Below are 18670 nucleotides of genomic sequence, written 5' to 3'. Positions count from 1 at the left end.
TTCCAGGTAATCAAGGTGAGATAACTATAAGGTCTTCACAAATTCTTGCTCTCTCACCCCATTTGCCCTCAATTCCCTTGCTCCTTCCATGTAACTATGTCCCAAGTTGTTTGTCCCCCCACCGATGCCATGCCATGCTGTGCGCTGTGGATTGGACACAGCTGCAGATAAATCCCTGCTTTAAGCGCCTTAAAAGTGCTGTCCACTCTGCTCAGTGGTCCTGTAGCTGACAGGATGAGGTCCACAACCCACAACACGACCCACAGGGAAAAGGAGTGGGCATTGGGGGGGGGGCACAGATACACCCAAAGCCGTCTTGTTAAACGTGAGCCTCCTGTCGGTCAACCCAAGGTCCATTAGTCTCCAAGTTTCATTTTGTGGAACAACCCAGGTGACAGTGACGTGACCAGGTTGGCTATTTGGAACAGAACATGGTTACTCATGTTATGGAACAGAACCATGAGATCATGGTTACTGGATCGATGTACAGATCCCCTGTGTAAGGCTTTATTGGGTAAACCTGTACACTACAGTGCATGTACATGAACCTGGGGGGGAGGGGGCATTTACACCTCCCAACCTCCTGCTGACAGACGGTGCGAGAGTATTAAGCTCTAATCTCGCGAGATTACCTCTAATAAGCTTTCACGCAAAATGTGATTTCCATACGCCAGGTCACACAGCTGCTCAAATGCAATTATTATCAACTTTTATTACTGTACAACCACTTTGGAGCTCGTTTCTCAGCAAAACCGATGCCTTGTACTTTTTGAACATCCTTCTTGTCAACCGGAGGTCACGTGAGCACCCCTCTCCCAAGGCCTTATTAGAGTTAATTATTTATGACGGGTGTGGTCCGGCCAGCTGCTTCTTGATATGAAAGGGAACAGGAGAAGGGGAGTAGAGGGTGGAACCACAGCACGAAAGAGATCTCAGGTTGAACCACGCACATAATCAACAGGTTCCAACTCAAGGCCATGACACCCAAACCAGCTCATACAGGAAATAAATTTAATTCAAATAAAGTTGCACTGGTTACAAAAACAAAAACACAAAGCACTCGGTTATGTTTAAACCTCTCCTCTATGCCCCTCACCACCTCCTGCAGTTACAACTGCCCTTCAAACCAAATCTAGCTCAAAGTGCACCAAAATGGTCTATATCCCCGCTTCGGAAAGGAAACAGATGGGCCCACTCGAGCTATGAAGGTAAGCAGCTTCTATCCAGCACTGCCTGCCTTCTAAATTGCCCTTGTCTGCAAGGAAAAAAAAAATACACCCCCACCCCTCTTCAATCCCTGACCCCAATAAACAGGAGAGATTACTAGTTGAGGAGGTATGATTCAATAAAACAGCAGCAAACGATTAAGGGATCAGAGGTAAGGGTAATGGCGGCGAGGATACTGGTAGAATGAATGACGGGTTGGGTAAGAGGATGGGGGAAAAGAATGAGGGAGTGGGTAAGGGGGGCATGTTGGTGAGAAGTTGCGAGTGTTGTAGGGACCACGTACAGATAAGTGAGGACGAATATTTTGGTGGTAGTTTCTCATAAGATTCTGGAGATGGAGGGGTCGGCGGGGATTGACCTGAGTGTGAGTGGTGTTTGAACGGGGCGGCAGGGAGGTGGGTGTCGATGTGACTCGGACTGCCAATGGCGGTTGAGAACAAGGAGCAGAAGATGAGACTACGGGGGCAGCAGCAGCAAGGGGAGGAACACGAGAGGACGTGGAACAAGCCTGGGTAGGGACTGGAGTGGGGGTTGAAAGAGGGGTGGAGCTTGTAGGCGTACAATGAGGCAGCGAGGATGAGGTAGTTGCCAAAGGAGAGGATGAGGAGGTGGTGATGGTTGCAGTAGTGGAAGAAGAACTAACAGAGAGAGAAGAGTTGGTGGTTGAAGAGTTAGCCAGAGGAGAAACTGATGGTACATTTGAGGGGGCGACGGCTGGGCATGGACGGCTGGAAGCTCGACGCGGAGCACGGCGCTCGGGTTTCTGGAGCTGCCATGACAAGAGAGCCCGATGCACGATCCGCCACACCTGAGGTGCAGACTGTCAGGGTTTGGAAGATGCATCAGTTTGAGGACCATCAGCATCAGACATTTGCAAGCAAATAAGTCAAAATAAAGTTTCAAAAAATGCTCACATTGGCCACAGACTCTGCATTTCCCACAATTATTGGCAGCATGGCTTCCAGTGTCAAACACCACCCAGATTTGGCAACACCCCTTGAAGCATCACAGCTTTGCTTCACCACAGGACACCAGGGTCGATGCTCCGTGAGTGGGTGAAAATAACGTTTGGGAATGTTCTACACAAAAGATAAAGAACACATGCGCTCTTCTAAATTGTTTCTCATGGGCTGAGACAGCTCAAAAACAATTGATTGGTTGACATAATCCAACCAGCCAATGCCAGGTACGAATATTTCATTTTGAAACGTGGACCCATGCACAGGTTTACGTCACATTACAGTAGCAACCCAACGGTTCAGACCGTGAACAAGTACCTGGCTAATGATGGCCGCTGGCCGTGGTCGCTTGGTGCAGCGCGGTTCCACGTTTGCAGCATTGTCTCCACTTTCAAGCGGTAAATGCCGCTTCTTGTGGTTGTTTGGTACCTGAAAAGGTGAGAGAGATAATGTAAAACAGAAGAGGATCAGAAGAGACACCAAGCTGACGAAGAAAAATTCTCACACTCCACTTCTGATACTCAACCCCCTTTTTTTCAAGGCTAGGATAGTAATGCAAAAAACACATTTCAAATGTTTACTTTTAAGTTTTAACTCAATGTAGTGACATGATGGACAAACCTCAGTACAGGAGAAATCTTTTCTTTCATTCTCCTGTCCAACCTTTTCCTCCTTCTTCTCCTCCATTTTATCCATTTCCATACACTGCTCTTGAACTGGACCGACTTCCGAGTCTAACCCCACTGCCAAATTTTCTTCCATCATCTTCGTTTCTGCCTCTAATGCATTTGGTTCTGCCCCTCGATCTTCAACTTGAACAATTTCTATCATTTTTATGTTCTCCTCCTCCTCTGAATCCAACTGCATCTCCAACATCACCTTTTCTGACCTCAATTCAGCCTCTACACCTGGCTCCTCAGACTTCAACCCTGCATCCCCCTTCTGTAATACAGAGGCTGTCGCCACCGGTGCCTCCTTCACCAACTGAGACTCCACCTCTTTCTCCAATTTTGACACAACCTTCACCCTCGCTTCCTTTTCCAAACATAACCCCACCTCTACCACTTCTTCTCTCACCTCCTTCTCTGACCTTGACACTGCCTCCTCCTCAGACCTCAACTCCACTTCAGCCTCCTCCTTAAACCATAAACCTGATTTTGATTTTTCCTCCTCAAATTCTGACCTTGACCCAATTTCGTTCTCCAACCCCAACTCTGCCGCCTCCTTTAATCCCGACCCTGATTCCTCCTCCTCCTCCTTTAATCCTAACCCTGATTCCTCCTCCTCCTTCTCAAATCCCGACCCTGACTTTGCTTCCGCCTCCAAGCCTGACCCCGACTCCTTCACAACTTCCAAATCTGACCCTGACTCCATCTCAAACCTCAACCCTGACTCCTTCTCCGACCTTGCTTCCTTCTCATATGGAAACACAAACTCCACCTCTGCCTCCCTCTCCGACTTTGCTTCCTTCTCAGATGCAGACATGGACTCCACTTCTGCCTCTGTCTCATGCCCGGACCCTACCTCCGTCTCGGGCCCGGACCCCACCTCAGTATCGGGCCCGGACCCCACCTCAGTATCGGGCCCGGACCCCACCTCAGTATCGGGCCCGGACCCCACCTCAGTCTCGGGCCCGGACCCCACCTCAGTCTCGGGCCCGGACCCCACCTCAGTCTCGGGCCCGGACCCCACCTCAGTCTCGGGCCCGGACCCCACCTCAGTCTCGGGCCCGGACCCCACCTCAGTCTCGGGCCCGGACCCCACCTCAGTCTCGGGCCCGGACCCCACCTCAGTCTCGGGCCCGGACCCCACCTCAGTCTCGGGCCCGGACCCCACCTCAGTCTCGGGCCCGGACCCCACCTCAGTCTCGGGCCCGGACCCCACCTCAGTCTCGGGCCCGGACCCCACCTCCCTCTCAGGCCCGGACACCAACTCCGTCTCAGGCCCGGACACCAACTCCGTCTCAGGCCCGGACCCCACCTCCCTCTCAGGCTCGGACCCCACCTCCATCTCAGGCCCGGACCCCACTTTCGTCTCAGGCCCGGGCCCCACCTTTGTCTCAGACCCGGACCCCACCTCCGTCTCATATCCTGACGCAGCCTCCACCTCAGACCCTGAACCCACCTCCATCCCCAATTCTGCCCCTGAATCTGCATCCTTATCCAACCTAGCCCCTGGCTCAGCCTCATTCTCAAAACCCAACGTTGACTTCTCCTCCTCCTCCTCCAGCCCCGACCCTGGATCCACTGCCTCCTCCACCTCCTTCTCCCTCTGCTCATCCAACCGCAATCTTGGATCCTCCTCCTCCTCCTCTTCCTCTAACCCTTGATTCACCTCAATTTCCATATTTGTTTCGACCTCAGTGTCTGTTTCCAAATCATCTGCTCTATCACCGACCTGGTGAAAGTTCCACAGACCTGCGTGTCGCCTGCAGGATGTACAGGCAAGGACAGGAAGAGCCGATCCGCTAAAGGAAAGGGAACAGAAAAGAATGAAAATGTTCAGAATTAACAAGTTCAGAAAAGTGACAGCAAGCAAAGTAGGAGGACTAAAAGGTAGCAAAGATTATCAGGGGAGAAGAGAATATAAAACAATTAGAATTGGAAGTGCATCCTCACCTCCTCTCCCACCCGCATAAAGCGAGCACGGCTGCAGTTTCATTCTGTTCTCTAACGACCCTTACCCGACACAGTATAGCTGCCAGGATCTCAGGTTTCAGTCCCTAACAGAAAAGTGCGATGCAAAAACACAGACACATTCCATAATATTTATAAAGTCATACCACCCATCAGATTTCCCCTCCAAGCTTAACAAACTCAGTGGCGTAATGGTTCTAGTCACCACTCTGAGTCTGGGATGTAGGCAGTTTGAAACCCAGCCGAATCATACCAAAGACTTTAAAAGTGGGATGTTCTGCTTCCTTACTTGATGCTCAGCATTAAACAGGGGACAGCATGGATAAACAACCATAGGTTGGCAATACCAGCACAGGCTTTGATGGGCCGAATGGTGTCCTCCTGCAATGAAGTGCTTTGTAATGGAACATACTGTTGGACCATGACATTTGCGGGGGATACGTTCCTGAAAAATACCAGACCTGAACCCGCCTCAATCTCAGACTCTGACCCCAACTCCATCCCCAATGTCAAATACGCTCACATTGTTTCAATGTTAAAAAGGGAGAATGGTTCGCGATTCATAAGAGAAAATCAAAAGTCCCGTGAAAAACCACGAATAAGCCCACATAAAAAAACGCACATACACCCGCGAACAACCACAAAAAAGACCGTGAAAAAAAACACAAATATGTCCACGGGGAAAAAACTACAAATACACTCATGGGGAAAAAAAAACCCACGAATACGCCTGCGAAAAAACAAAAACCACATACGCCAGCGCAAAAAAATCCATAAATACGTCCACGGAAAAAAACCCCCCAAAAACAAATATGCCCGCAAAAAAAACAGAACACCAATACGTTCACGAAAAACCACGAGCCCACAAAAAAAAACAATGCAAATATCTGTGAAAAACCAACAAATACACCCACAGAAAAAACGCCCACAAATACGCCCGCGAAAAAGCCCCACAAATAAGCCCGTGAAAAAACCCCACAAATATGCCCGCGAAAAAACCCCCACAAATACGCCAGCGAAAAACAAACCCCACAAATACGCACGTGAAAAAAACCCCACAAATACGCACGCGAAAAAACCCCACAAATACGCCCGCGGACAAAAACCCACAAATACGCCTGCGGAAAACCCACAAATACGCCTGCGGAAAAAACCCACAAATAAGCCTGCGGAGAAAAAAACCCACAAATACGCCCACGGAAAAAAAAAAGAATACGCCAGTGAAAAAAACCCACAAATATGCCTGCAAAAAAAAAAAAAAATACACCAGCAAAAAAACCCCACAAACACCACCAAAACCCCCCTACAAATATTCCAGTGGAAAAAAGCCACAAATACAACCCACGAAAAAAAACCAAATATGCCAAACAAAAAAAAACCCACAAATACACCCGCAAAAACCTCCCACATATATTCCAGGGGAAAAAAAGCCACAAATACAACCCCGAAAAAAAAACACAAATACGCCAGCAAACCAAAAAAAAATACACAAATACACTCGCAAAAACCTCCCTCCTCCAACAAATATTCCAGTGGAAAAAAGCCACAAATACAACCCGTGAAAAAAACAAATACGCCAGCAAACAAAAAAACCCACAAATGCACCCACAAAACCTCCCTCCTCCCACAAATCTTCCAGTGGAAAAAAGCCACAAATACAACCCACGAAAAAAACAAATACGCCAACAAACAAAAAAACACAAATACACTCGCAAAAACCTCCCTCCTCCCGCAAATACAGCAGTGGAAAAAAGCCACAAATACAACCCGCGAAAAAAACACAAATACACCAGCAAACCAAAAAACACAAATACACCCGCATAAAAACCTCCCTCCTCCAACAAATATTCCAGGGGAAAAAAGCCACAAATACAACCCGCGAAAAAAACAAATACGCCAACAAACAAAAAAGCCCACAAATACACCCACAAAAACCTCCCTCCTCCCACAAATCTTCCAGTGGAAAAAAGCCACAAATACAACCCACGAAAAAAACAAATACGCCAACAAACAAAAAAAAAAAAACACAAATACACTCGCAAAAACCTCCCTCCTCCCGCAAATACTCCAGTGGAAAAAGCCACAAATACAACCCGCGAAAAAAACAAATACGCCAGCAAACAAAAAACCCACAAATACACCCACAAAAACCTCCCTCCTCCCACAAATATTCCAGTGGAAAAAAGCCACAAATACAACCAACGAAAAAAAAAACAAATACGCCAGCAAACCAAAAAAAACCCACAAATACACCCGCAAAAACCTCCCTCCTCCCACAAATATTCGTGGAAAAAAGCCACAAATACAACCGACGAAAAAAAACCAAATATGCCAAACAAAAAAAAAACCCACAAATACACCCGCAAAACCTCCCACATATATTCAAGGGAAAAAAAAGACACAAATACAAACCCGAAAAAAAAACACAAAAACGCCAGCAAACCAAAAAAAAATACCCAAATACACTCGCAAAAACCTCCCTCCTCCAACAAATATTCCAGTGGAAAAAAGCCACAAATACAACCCGTGAAAAAAACAAATACGCCAGCAAACAAAAAACCCACAAATACACCCACAAAAACCTCCCTCCTCCCACAAATCTTCCAGTGGAAACAAGCCACAAATACAACCCACGAAAAAAACAAATACGCCAACAAACAAAAAAAAAAACACAAATACACTCGCAAAAACCTCCCTCCTCCCGCAAATACTCCAGTGGAAAAAAGCCACAAATACAACCCGCGAAAAAAAACACAAATACACCAGCAAACCAAAAAAAACACAAATACACCCGCAAAAACCTCCCTCCTCCAACAAATATTCCAGGGGAAAAAAGCCACAAATACAACCCGCGAAAAAAACAAATACGCCAACAAACAAAAAAACCCACAAATACACCCACAAAAACCTCCCTCCTCCCACAAATCTTCCAGTGGAAAAAAGCCACAAATACAACCCACGAAAAAAAACAAATATGCCAACAAACAAAAAAAAAACACAAATACACTCGCAAAAACCTCCCTCCTCCCGCAAATAATCCAGTGGAAAAAAGCCACAAATACAACCCGCGAAAAAAAACACAAATACACCAGCAAACCAAAAAAAACACAAATACACCCGCAAAAACCTCCCTCCTCCAACAAATATTCCAGGGGGAAAAAAGCCACAAATACAACCCGCGAAAAAAACAAATACGCCAACAAACAAAAAAACCCACAAATACACCCACAAAAACCTCCCTCCTCCCACAAATCTTCCAGTGGAAAAAAGCCACAAATACAACCCGCGAAAAAAACAAATACGCCAACAAACAAAAAAAAAAAACACAAATACACTCGCAAAAACCTCCCTCCTCCCGCAAATACTCCAGTGGAAAAAAGCCACAAATACAACCCGCGAAAAAAACAAATACGCCAGCAAACAAAAAAACCCACAAATACACCCACAAAAACCTCCCTCCTCCCACAAATATTCCAGTGGAAAAAAGCCACAAATACAACCAACGAAAAAAAAACAAATACGCCAGCAAACCAAAAAAAAAAACACAAATACACCCGCAAAAACCTCCCTCCTCCCACAAATATTCGTGGAAAAAAGCCACAAATACAACCCACGAAAAAAAACACAAATATGCCAAACAAAAAAAACCCCACAAATACACCCGCAAAAACCTCCCACATATATTCCAGGGGAAAAAAGCCACAAATACAACCCCGAAAAAAAAAACACAAATACGCCAGCAAACCAAAAAAAAATACACAAATACACTCGCAAAAACCTCCCTCCTCCAACAAATATTCCAGTGGAAAAAAGCCACAAATACAACCCGTGAAAAAAACAAATACGCCAGCAAACAAAAAAACCCACAAATACACCCACAAAAACCTCCCTCCTCCCACAAATCTTCCAGTGGAAAAAAGCCACAAATACAACCCACGAAAAAAACAAATACGCCAACAAACAAAAAAATAAAACCACAAATACACTCAAATACACTCGCAAAAACACAAATACAACCCACAAACACCCACAAATACACCCACAAAAACCTCCCTCCTCCCACAAATCTTCCAGTGGAAAAAAGCCACAAATACAACCCACGAAAAAAACAAATACGCCAACAAACAAAAAAAAAAAAAACACAAATACACTCAAATACACTCGCAAAAACACAAATACACAAATACACTCGCAAAAACCTCCCTCCTCCCGCAAATACTCCAGTGGAAAAAAGCCACAAATACAACCCGTGAAAAAAAACACAAATACACCAGCAAACCAAAAAAAACACAAATACACCCGCAAAAACCTCCCTCCTCCAACAAATATTCCAGGCGAAAAAAGCCACAAATACAACCCGCGAAAAAAACAAATACGCCAACAAACAAAAAAACCCACAAATACACCCACAAAAACCTCCCTCCTCCCACAAATCTTCCAGTGGAAAAAAGCCACAAATACAACCCACGAAAATAAACAAATATGCCAACAAACAAAAAAAAACCCACAAATACACTCGCAAAAACCTCCCTCCTCCCGCAAATAATCCAGTGGAAAAAAGCCACAAATACAACCCGCGAAAAAAAACACAAATACACCAGCAAACCAAAAAAACACAAATACACCCGCAAAAACCTCCCTCCTCCAACAAATATTCCAGGGGAAAAAAGCCACAAATACAACCCGAGAAAAAAACAAATACGCCAACAAACAAAAAAAAAAACACAAATACACTCGCAAAAACCTCCCTCCTCCCGCAAATACTCCAGTGGAAAAAGCCACAAATACAACCCGCGAAAAAAACAAATACGCCAGCAAAGAAAAAACCCACAAATACACCCACAAAAACCTCCCTCCTCCCACAAATATTCCAGTGGAAAAAAGCCACAAATACAACCAACGAAAAAAAACAAATACGCCAGCAAACCAAAAAAAAAACACAAATACACCCGCAAAAACCTCCCTCCTCCCACAAATATTCGTGGAAAAAAGCCACAAATACAACCCACGAAAAAAAACACAAATATGCCAGCAAACAAAAAAAACCACAAATACACCCGCAAAAACCTCCCTCTTCCCACAAATATTCCAGTGGAAAAAAGCCACAAATAAAACTGCGAAAAAAAAACACATATACGCCAGCAAACCAAAAAAAAACCACAAATACACCCGCAAAAACCTCCCTCCTCTCACAAATATTCCAGTGGAAAAAAGCCACAAATACAACCCACGAAAAAAAACACAAATACGCCAGCAAAAAAAAATAAAAAAAAACACAAATACACCCGCAAAATCCTCCCACAAATATCCCAGTGGAAAAAAGCCACAAATACAACCCGTGAAAAAAACACAAATACGCCAGCAAACAAAAAACAAAAACAAATACATCCACAAAACCCCCCCACAAATATTCCAATGGAACAAAACCCACAAATACGCCTGCAAATTTTTTTTTTTTAATGCAAATACGTCCGTGGAAAGCTGCAAATACGTCCGCATAAAAAATAAAAATTACCCCCGTGTGAGGGTGACGATCATCTCTATAATACCACAAGTTCTCAATGTTCAGTTATGACCAAAGACTACTGCGCATTTCTACTGTGCAGCTCGAACTGCGCAGTTTGGTTAAAGATGACTCGGCATTTTGGCGCGCGCGCACAAAATTATATTTCGAAAATAAATGCCGACGTTTACATTTCGGGTTTTGAAACTTTTGCACCTTCGGCGGAAAATGTATAAATATAAAAGGCTAAAAATGTGTTTTATATTTTTATTTCATTTCTCCTTCCTTCCTTCTTTGCGAATCGTATCGGCGTTTTTGGCCATCTTCCAGATCACGTGACGATCAAACGGGAAGGAAATTAAAAAATCTGTCCGGTTAGATACAAGATAATATTTTTTACTATCATAATCAATAAACAGTTGCCGAATATCTTGTAGAATGGCAGACTAGATAGGTTTTGAAAATGGCGATTTTTATAACTTACGTGACCTCGTCCCTGACCTTGAACCCGGACAAAAGTTATATCGTTGTGCAACACTCATCGACCTCTACCCACATACTAAGTTTCATCAAGATCGGAAAGAAAAATTGTTGACGGACGTATGTACAGACGTACGTATGGACAGACGGACATTTGGTCCGGCTTTATTAGGTCATCTCCGTAGAGATGACCTAAAAAACCCCACAATTTTGCCCGCGAAAAAAAACAAAACACGAATACGCCCGTGAAAAACCGCACATACGTCCGCAGAAAAAAACAAACAAAAACCCCACAATTTTGCTCGCGAAAAAAAAAAAAACCACAAATTTTCCGTGAAAAACCGCAAAGCACAGGGCCACGAATGTAGAAGCATGTCATATTTTATGAACGACGATTATGTGGAGTCCTCGAACAACAGAACCGCGAATATTGGAGTCCAACAGTATGTCATTATTATTATCTCAAAATCATCGAATAAAATCAGATTGGCATGTTACATCATTCAAACCATATTACTAAACACCTTCAACTACATCAAATTCCCACAAGCATCTTGTCCAACTTGTCTTTTGGGTTTCCCAGATGCAAGTCCAGCCCTTCATCCCTCAAGTACCATCTCAGTGAGAAGGTCAGGTGGCAACCTGGGCAGCTCACTTGCAGTGCGAAAGAGGGAGGCATGCCGTGCCACCCAAGCAGTCCAAGCTTCACTGGTGGAGATAACTGGAGACAGCAACCAGTCTAGAGGATGAATGCATACGGTAAAGATGGAAAAGTTTTGCCAAAACAAAATTTTTTTCAAAGGGAATTCAAATAATTTAAGGTTATGCATTTACATTGTATTTGTTTCCCCCCAGTGATAGTTGTCTCGATAAATTGAATACAGTCTCCATAAACCATTTAAATGGCAAAAAACAAACACCAAAAACGAATTGAATGAGGACAGGTTATTATTCATTTTTAGTTAAAGTAAATCACTTCTACAGGATACCATATGGCAATTAAAACACATGTCCATTCACATTTATGCTCATTTACCGAACATTCAAATTGGTGAGAGTAGACTCAAAGCGTCCTGCAACTTATGACGACGATGGAAATTGAACACCAAACTTGAAATGAGATTTGTTTAGGTGCAAAGAAGTTATGCTGAGAAACTTGCTGAAAGGGAGGACTACCATCACCATCATCAATCACCAGTCCACTGATGGACGAAAGCCCGAGCAGGGTCACATCAAATGTCTTCAAATTCCAATTTACTGTTCCCCAGTATGGGACGAGTGCATCTCTTCACCTTTTTGGTTGCCTTCCTCGACTCCTGTTACTCTCCACTGGCCTCTATACCATGACTGCAGTCATCCATCTGATCCGTTATCTATATCTACCCTTCTGCTGATGTGTCTTGCCACACTTCCATTTCTAAAATTTGATTGTTTTTACCACATCCAGAGTCTGTGCCTTTGTCTCTAACCCACTTTATTTGTCTTCCTGTCTTTGAAGGTGATAACGAATATGTTATGGAGAATGGCAAAGGATAAACATTGCCGTGTCAATGCTTTTCATTGTGATACTGATGATAGGCAATTAAATCTTTCTTTTGATGAAACAAATCCTGCTTTAATGAGTTTCTTGTCCTTTTGTTTGTCTGCCATCAAATCATCGCTAAACAATTTCCTCATCAAATGAGACAAAAATGGATCTACTCTCGTCGACTTCCCATCTGCTCTGAAGAGAAACCAAACATGTACAGTAATCTTGGGTCAACATCATATTATTCGTCCAGACCAGATCTGCAATCGTGGAATTTAAATGTTTTTGACATGAAGTTTTGATACTCGTATTCCCAAAATATGCAAATCTACAATGTACCAATTAGACAACATCACAACATAAAATCAAATTGGAAAACAGCCTCACTTCATCATCTTCAATCACCTCAAAATATTCTGCAAGGTTTGTTACACAGTCATGCAATTATTTTCATATCTTGCCCATTCTTATGGAGCTTCATTGGCTCTCAATTCAACAATGAATCTTAGAAATAATTTCAGGTGTTTGTTACTTACAAAATCTGAAGATTTCGTAAGTATATTGATGACTTCCGTCATCTGTTTGTGTGTGTGTTTGTTTGTAGGCACGATAACTCTAGAACGGAAGAAGCTGCCAATGTCAAATTACACCACGTGATTCAGGAGGGTGATGGCTAGCGCTGATTAGATTTTGGTCAAAATCGGTCAAAGGTCAAGGTCACAGTGAGGTCAAACATTCGATTTTTGATGGTTTGGTACAGAATCATCGTAGAAACTTCTGGTTTGCGTCGCTACCTTCTCTAGAGACAGCTTTTATTAGACAAGGTCAGAGGTCAAGTTGACGATTTCGTAAGTACCAGTCTATGACTGCTTGTTTGTTTGTTATTCTTTCATGGTCCAACGGGAGCAACTAGAGGCCCCAAATTTTGGGTGTAAGTACTTCAGAATCTGGGCAAGGTTTTAAGCTACCGCATGTTGGCCTTCAAGGCCGTTTATATTGGGATGTGGGGTCAGGCAGTGCTGCCCCCGACCCACAAGCAAAAAGTAACCACCATGAAGCCAATAACTATAGCTCAATGTCGAACATGTCTAAACCCCCCGCCTTCTTATAAATACAATCTTGTAAATAATTTAAAGTCATCGGGCACTTTTTTGTTTGTTTGTTTCGGGCACGGCTGGATACCCCACCCCGAGTAATCTACAAAATCATGCTCAACACCGACAAGGCCGTAAATGGCCTCCCTTCATCACACATCACCAAATATCTTTAAACAACACTTGGTTGTTGTAATTGTTGTTGTCGAATGCCTATTGTATCAGGATTCAATTCTGAATTCAGTTCGCTGGATGCATCACCACTGGGGTGCAGCTATGCCGCTGAAGCAATGCTTCTGCACATTCGGACAGAAAATAGTAATTTATTCACAGTGCCAGTGATAACTCCAGGCAAACCACGTTTCTAAGTTGCCTCCAAAGCCAGCGGCCAACCCTCCGTTGTTCAAAGCCATTCCTTGGCACACCTGAACTCCTATCCACCTACAAGGTCTTCATCCGCAACTTTATGGAGTACAACTCTCCCCTCTGAGCTGACACTCTTGCCTCACAACGTGCTCAGCTGTACGCCGTGGAAACCAAGGCCTTTAAGATTAATGGAATCATCTATAATGAGCCTATCACTTTCCCATCAAAAAATGGTTGGTGGTCTCGCTGTCTTCTACCATATCCTTTCTGGTCTTGCACACTCTTTCCAGGATTTGCACCCCACACCTCCCCCAGGTTTCTGTATGGCGCACCTGGTCCACCAGCAACCCCTTTCTGTTGCTGGTGAAACCCCCAAAATCCAGAATCACTGTTTACCTCCCCTCATTGGTTCCTCTTTTTTTTTCCTGCTTGTGAACCCAACTTCCACATTATCTCATTCTTCCCTTCAGGTCTTCAAGACAGCTGTTCACAATCATCTCAGATCATCTCCCATCCAAAAATCTTTTCTACCCCTGTCAACTCTCCCCAACCTCACCCGAAGCTCACGTCTCGCTCTATTTCAACCCTCGATCCTCCCACTGGTGTTCCCACCCCTCTCTTTCAACTGTTCCTTTTGTTCTGTTGCGACATCCTCCGTTCTGCATTTAGCTCTTCTACGAGCCTTGACTTTGTATACAAAAAACTCCAGAAAAACTCACCTCCTCTTCACAAAAGACACTGAGATCTAATGTCCACCTACTAATGCATGCAGACAGGACACCCACATTGATGCCTTGCCCTGCTTGCAAAACACCAGGATGACAGTTTATAGCTGGGTCAAGATGCAAACCCAGGCTAGACAGCTCAGAGGTGGGTGTGCGTACCTCTAGAGCAAGGGTCACCAACCTTTTTGAAACTGAGAGCTACTTCAAGGGTACTGAGTAATACCAAGGAATACTTGTTTGATACAAACTTCCTGAATAACATAGTTGAACGGTTCACCTTTAATGATATTTTCATTAATAATTATCATAATAAATATTCATATATGTGAAGAGACCGTCTGATCACGTTTATGTTAATTATTCCACACAATAATTATTAACAATGATTTACCATGGTAGGAAACACAGATATATTTAAACATGCAACATTATTTATTTATGTTCTCAAATCTATTTCAACATTTGAAAGTCAGAATTATCACATCTCTGATATTTTTGTAAATATCTTTATTGACAGTTTGTATGAATGAGCACATTTGTAGCATTTTGTTCAAAATCACAGCTGTTATATTTTTGTATGCATCACTTCTGTAACATTTTTTTAGGAAATCATGAACTGTCACATCTTCAAATCATATCCCATTTGTACTAACCACTAACTTTGTAACATTTTTTAACAAATCATGAACTCTGTCCCATGTCTGTACAAAGTATAATAATATATTACATATAATATTATAATATAATATCATGTAAAATTTAAAAAGAACATCAACTCATATTTTTGAATGAATCGGATCACATTTGTGTTAATCACTAAATCTGTAGCATTTTTAACAAAACAACACATCTGTTACACTTTTTGAACAAATTATTTTTCACATTTTTGTACAATAATTGAGTTTACCGTTGCCATGGTGTTTCACTAAAAAATATCTGTTCTCTTTCTTTGCCTGTAAATGTCTGTTCGTGGGAAGTATGACATTGCATGCTAGTGTACTGTAATCTGGGGTATAATTTGACACTATAACTCTGAGTGAGTCTTGAAGATGTGCATCAGTAAGGCGCGTTCTGTGTTTGTTCTTGATGAAGTTCATGTCAGAAAAGGCTGATTCACAGAGATAGGTTGAACCAAAAAGGCAGGAAACTTTCATAGCTGCTGTGCATACACCTTTGTACATTTCTGTGTCCACAAGGCACCAAAAGTTTGGTGCATCCTGATGGGCTTTGAGGTGGAGGTCATTTTGCAACGTTAGGATTTCAATCTCCACCTGTCCAGCATCCACGTTGAAGGTTGCACTTAGTTGCTCAGCAATGCATGTGATGTCCACTTGCATGAAAGGATTTGAAATGAATGACACACATGGCTCAAGTTGATCAAAATCACAAAACCTGTTCTCAAACTCTTGCCCAAGTCTGTTTATGACTTGAGAGTACTTTTCTGCAGCTTTGTCGAAAGCCCCAGATGCAGAAGCATTGTCCTGCAGCACTGACTGCACAGAGGGAAAGTGCAACACTTTCTTTCTCTGTAAATGCACAGAGAAAATGTTCATCATGGCTTTAAATGCATTTACAGTGCTTATCATGTCAGCAAGTCTTGCCTTTGCCTTGCAGTTGACAGTTCAAATGGTTCAGTTTCCCAGTGATGTCTGTTAAAAATGCAAGGTCAAGTATCCACTCAGTATCCTCGAGCAGCGAGGCGTCTTCCCCTTTTGATTGCAAAAACACTTTGATTTCACCCAAAAGTGACAAAAAACGCTGCAAAACTCTTCCCCTGCTGAGCCATCGGATTTCTGTGTGTAATAACAGGTCACCATATTCTGCTGACAGCTTCTCCAACAGGACTTTGAATGTCCTGTGTTGTTTGGCTTTGGAGCGGATGCCATTTATGATCTTCACGACAGGGGTCATCACATGATCAAAGCCGGTCACTTTTGCACATAATGCCTGCTGGTGAATGATGCAGTGGTAATGTAGAAATTTTGGGAAGTCTGTGTCACCTTTGCATTGTGCAATGAAGCCTGCATGTCGGCCCGTCATGGCGGGAGCCCCGTCTGTAGTCACCGACACCAGCTTTTCTAATGGTACCTTTTTCTCCACGAAGAAACTCTTCACCGCGATGTAAATGTCAACTCCCCTCGTTGTTGTCTTCTGGGACAGTAGTGTCAGGAGTTCTTCTTTTGTGGAGAAATCATCAAACACCATTCGGATAAACATAATCAGCTGTGGTGTACTGCTTCTGTCCACGGACTCGTCGCACTGGATGCTAAACCACCGGCACTTAGCCAGATCCCGGTCCAGCTGCTCTGTCAAGTTCCCGGACATATCCGACACTCTTCTAACCATCGTACTTGCACCCAGTTGGACATCGGAGAGAGTGGAGATGATATTGGAACCATTCTTATCGTCTTTGAACACAGTATTTGCAATAACCATCATTGCACCTTTCAAGACCTCTCTGTCCGAAAAGGCTTTCTTGTTGTTTATTTAAAAATTTTCAGCTCTAAATGAAGCTTTCGTTGTTTTTTGTGTCTTTTTCACCGGCCTCGTGAAAAAAGACTGCTGCTTGCCCAAAGTTGCCTTTAACTCACAGGCTTTTTCGGCCCGTAGTGCGCTGCCAGGTGGGTAGTTAGCATGGTAGCTTTTGTGACACGTACCGAAGTGTCTCCACATTGTGCCGCTTTGCCGTCGCCACAGTCCCCCCACAAACGAGACATACGCACTTTTCTTTCACTGTTGTAAAAAAAGAATTCTTCCTCCCAATCATTGTGAAAATAGTAAGTTTTCTTTCGCTTTTCTGCCATGTTTAGGGTAAAAACTGCACCTTGCGCCCCATAGTAGCTGCTCCCGAGCTTGTCTTAGCGAAAAGAGAAATGGAGATTTGCCTTGCTCGGGAAAATGAACTCTGAACCCAGACTGGGTCAGATTTCATATATACATAAAACATTTTTGTTTTTTAAAATTTTATATTCAATATTGTCATTTTAAAATAAAAAATAATGCAAGTGTTATTGATTCAAAAAGAACAGCAACACAATTAAATACAAATTTTAGACGGAGCTCGATGGTGACTAGTGCTATTTTTAGAACATGCCCTGCGGGCGACTCGCGTGGTCCCTGCGAGCGACCAAATGCCCGTGGGCACCTTGTTGGCTACCCCAGCTCTAGAGTCTCGACTATCCTGCAAACCCCAAACTGTTGTTAATTGTGCTTTTTCTAAATGTGCTCTCCAGCTTTGGAAGTCTTTTTTGTTCATATTCACTCTGCTCATACCCTCTCTTTTTTAAAACCTCCTTAAAGATTTATCTTTTTACACAGATGTTTTTGTCGTCTCCCTTCTTTCGCCTGATTGCACGACCTTTATTACCTGTCGATTGACAATAAGATGTGCTGAAATGCAAAAAGCTGTTCAGTGAATGTGGGCCAATGAACAGGAAGTAGGTATGGCACAGGCCTCAATCATTATATCCATTGCCATCCTCCAGAACGGCTTCTCCTTCAGCGCCAGAGTCGATTGGTGCCATTTTATGCAAGACAACAAACTCTTTTCCATTTAATGTTTGAACGTTCATTATCGTCGTGAGTTACTGGAGGCTCCAAGTGAATTCTTGCCAATTTGAATATAAACTAAAACAACACAAGCAAATGGACGAGGCTTTGAATTATCACGTGCAACACAGTGGAAGTACTTAACCCATCTTAAAAATGGCCTATTTGAAATGGCTGTTACTCAAATTGATAAGAACGGTCCAAAGACCATATTCAAATAAACAAATTTGAATTGGATGTTATTCGAATTAACGACTCGATTGTGTAACTTGTGCAAATTTCAGTCGACAACAGGTATTCTGAATACAACGGCACAAGCCACATCTGAGGATTCTTCCAACAGTCAGTCGGTCGATGTCACTGCTTCCTCAAATGTAGGCGATGAGCATGTTGTGTGTAATGAACACCCAAAATAGCCCATGCTGCACCGTGGTATAAGACTGCATGGTTTTGGGCAGCCAGAGGCATTGAAACAACACAGTGCCTAACCCCCACCCCTCTCCCCCTCATCATAAGAAAAGATCACCATGACAGTGCAAGTGTTGCCGTTACCGAAATGTTACAAACCAGGGCAGGGGTCTTCAGGCCACGAGCAGAAGGAAG

The 18670-nt window shown here is 43.4% G+C and overlaps 1 protein-coding gene across 1 annotated transcript in view; it reads right to left on the bottom strand.

Annotated features, from left to right (window-relative positions):
• Window positions 1–997: 997 nt before the first annotated feature.
• LOC147008752 (uncharacterized) overlaps window positions 998–18670 on the bottom strand; it is a 23254-nt gene continuing 5581 nt past the window's right edge. The window contains exons 4-10 of the mRNA XM_085864437.1: window positions 18635–18670; window positions 11420–11544; window positions 4805–4908; window positions 2808–4653; window positions 2505–2615; window positions 2142–2306; window positions 998–2047 (exon numbers count right to left, since the gene is read on the bottom strand). The exon at window positions 18635–18670 is cut by the window's right edge and continues 48 nt beyond it. Of these exons, the coding sequence (XP_085720563.1) occupies window positions 1373–2047; window positions 2142–2306; window positions 2505–2615; window positions 2808–4653; window positions 4805–4908; window positions 11420–11544; window positions 18635–18670 (3062 nt within the window). The 3' untranslated portion in view covers window positions 998–1372. The remainder of the gene's footprint in view (window positions 2048–2141; window positions 2307–2504; window positions 2616–2807; window positions 4654–4804; window positions 4909–11419; window positions 11545–18634) is intronic.

Source organism: Eptatretus burgeri, chromosome 18 (genome assembly GCF_056783735.1).
Source record: "Eptatretus burgeri isolate ZD-2024b chromosome 18, Ebu_testis_v1, whole genome shotgun sequence".
Taxonomy (NCBI): domain Eukaryota; kingdom Metazoa; phylum Chordata; class Myxini; order Myxiniformes; family Myxinidae; genus Eptatretus; species Eptatretus burgeri.
Note: the sequence above shows the minus strand (reverse complement) of the source record. Positions and strands in the feature narration are given on the sequence as shown.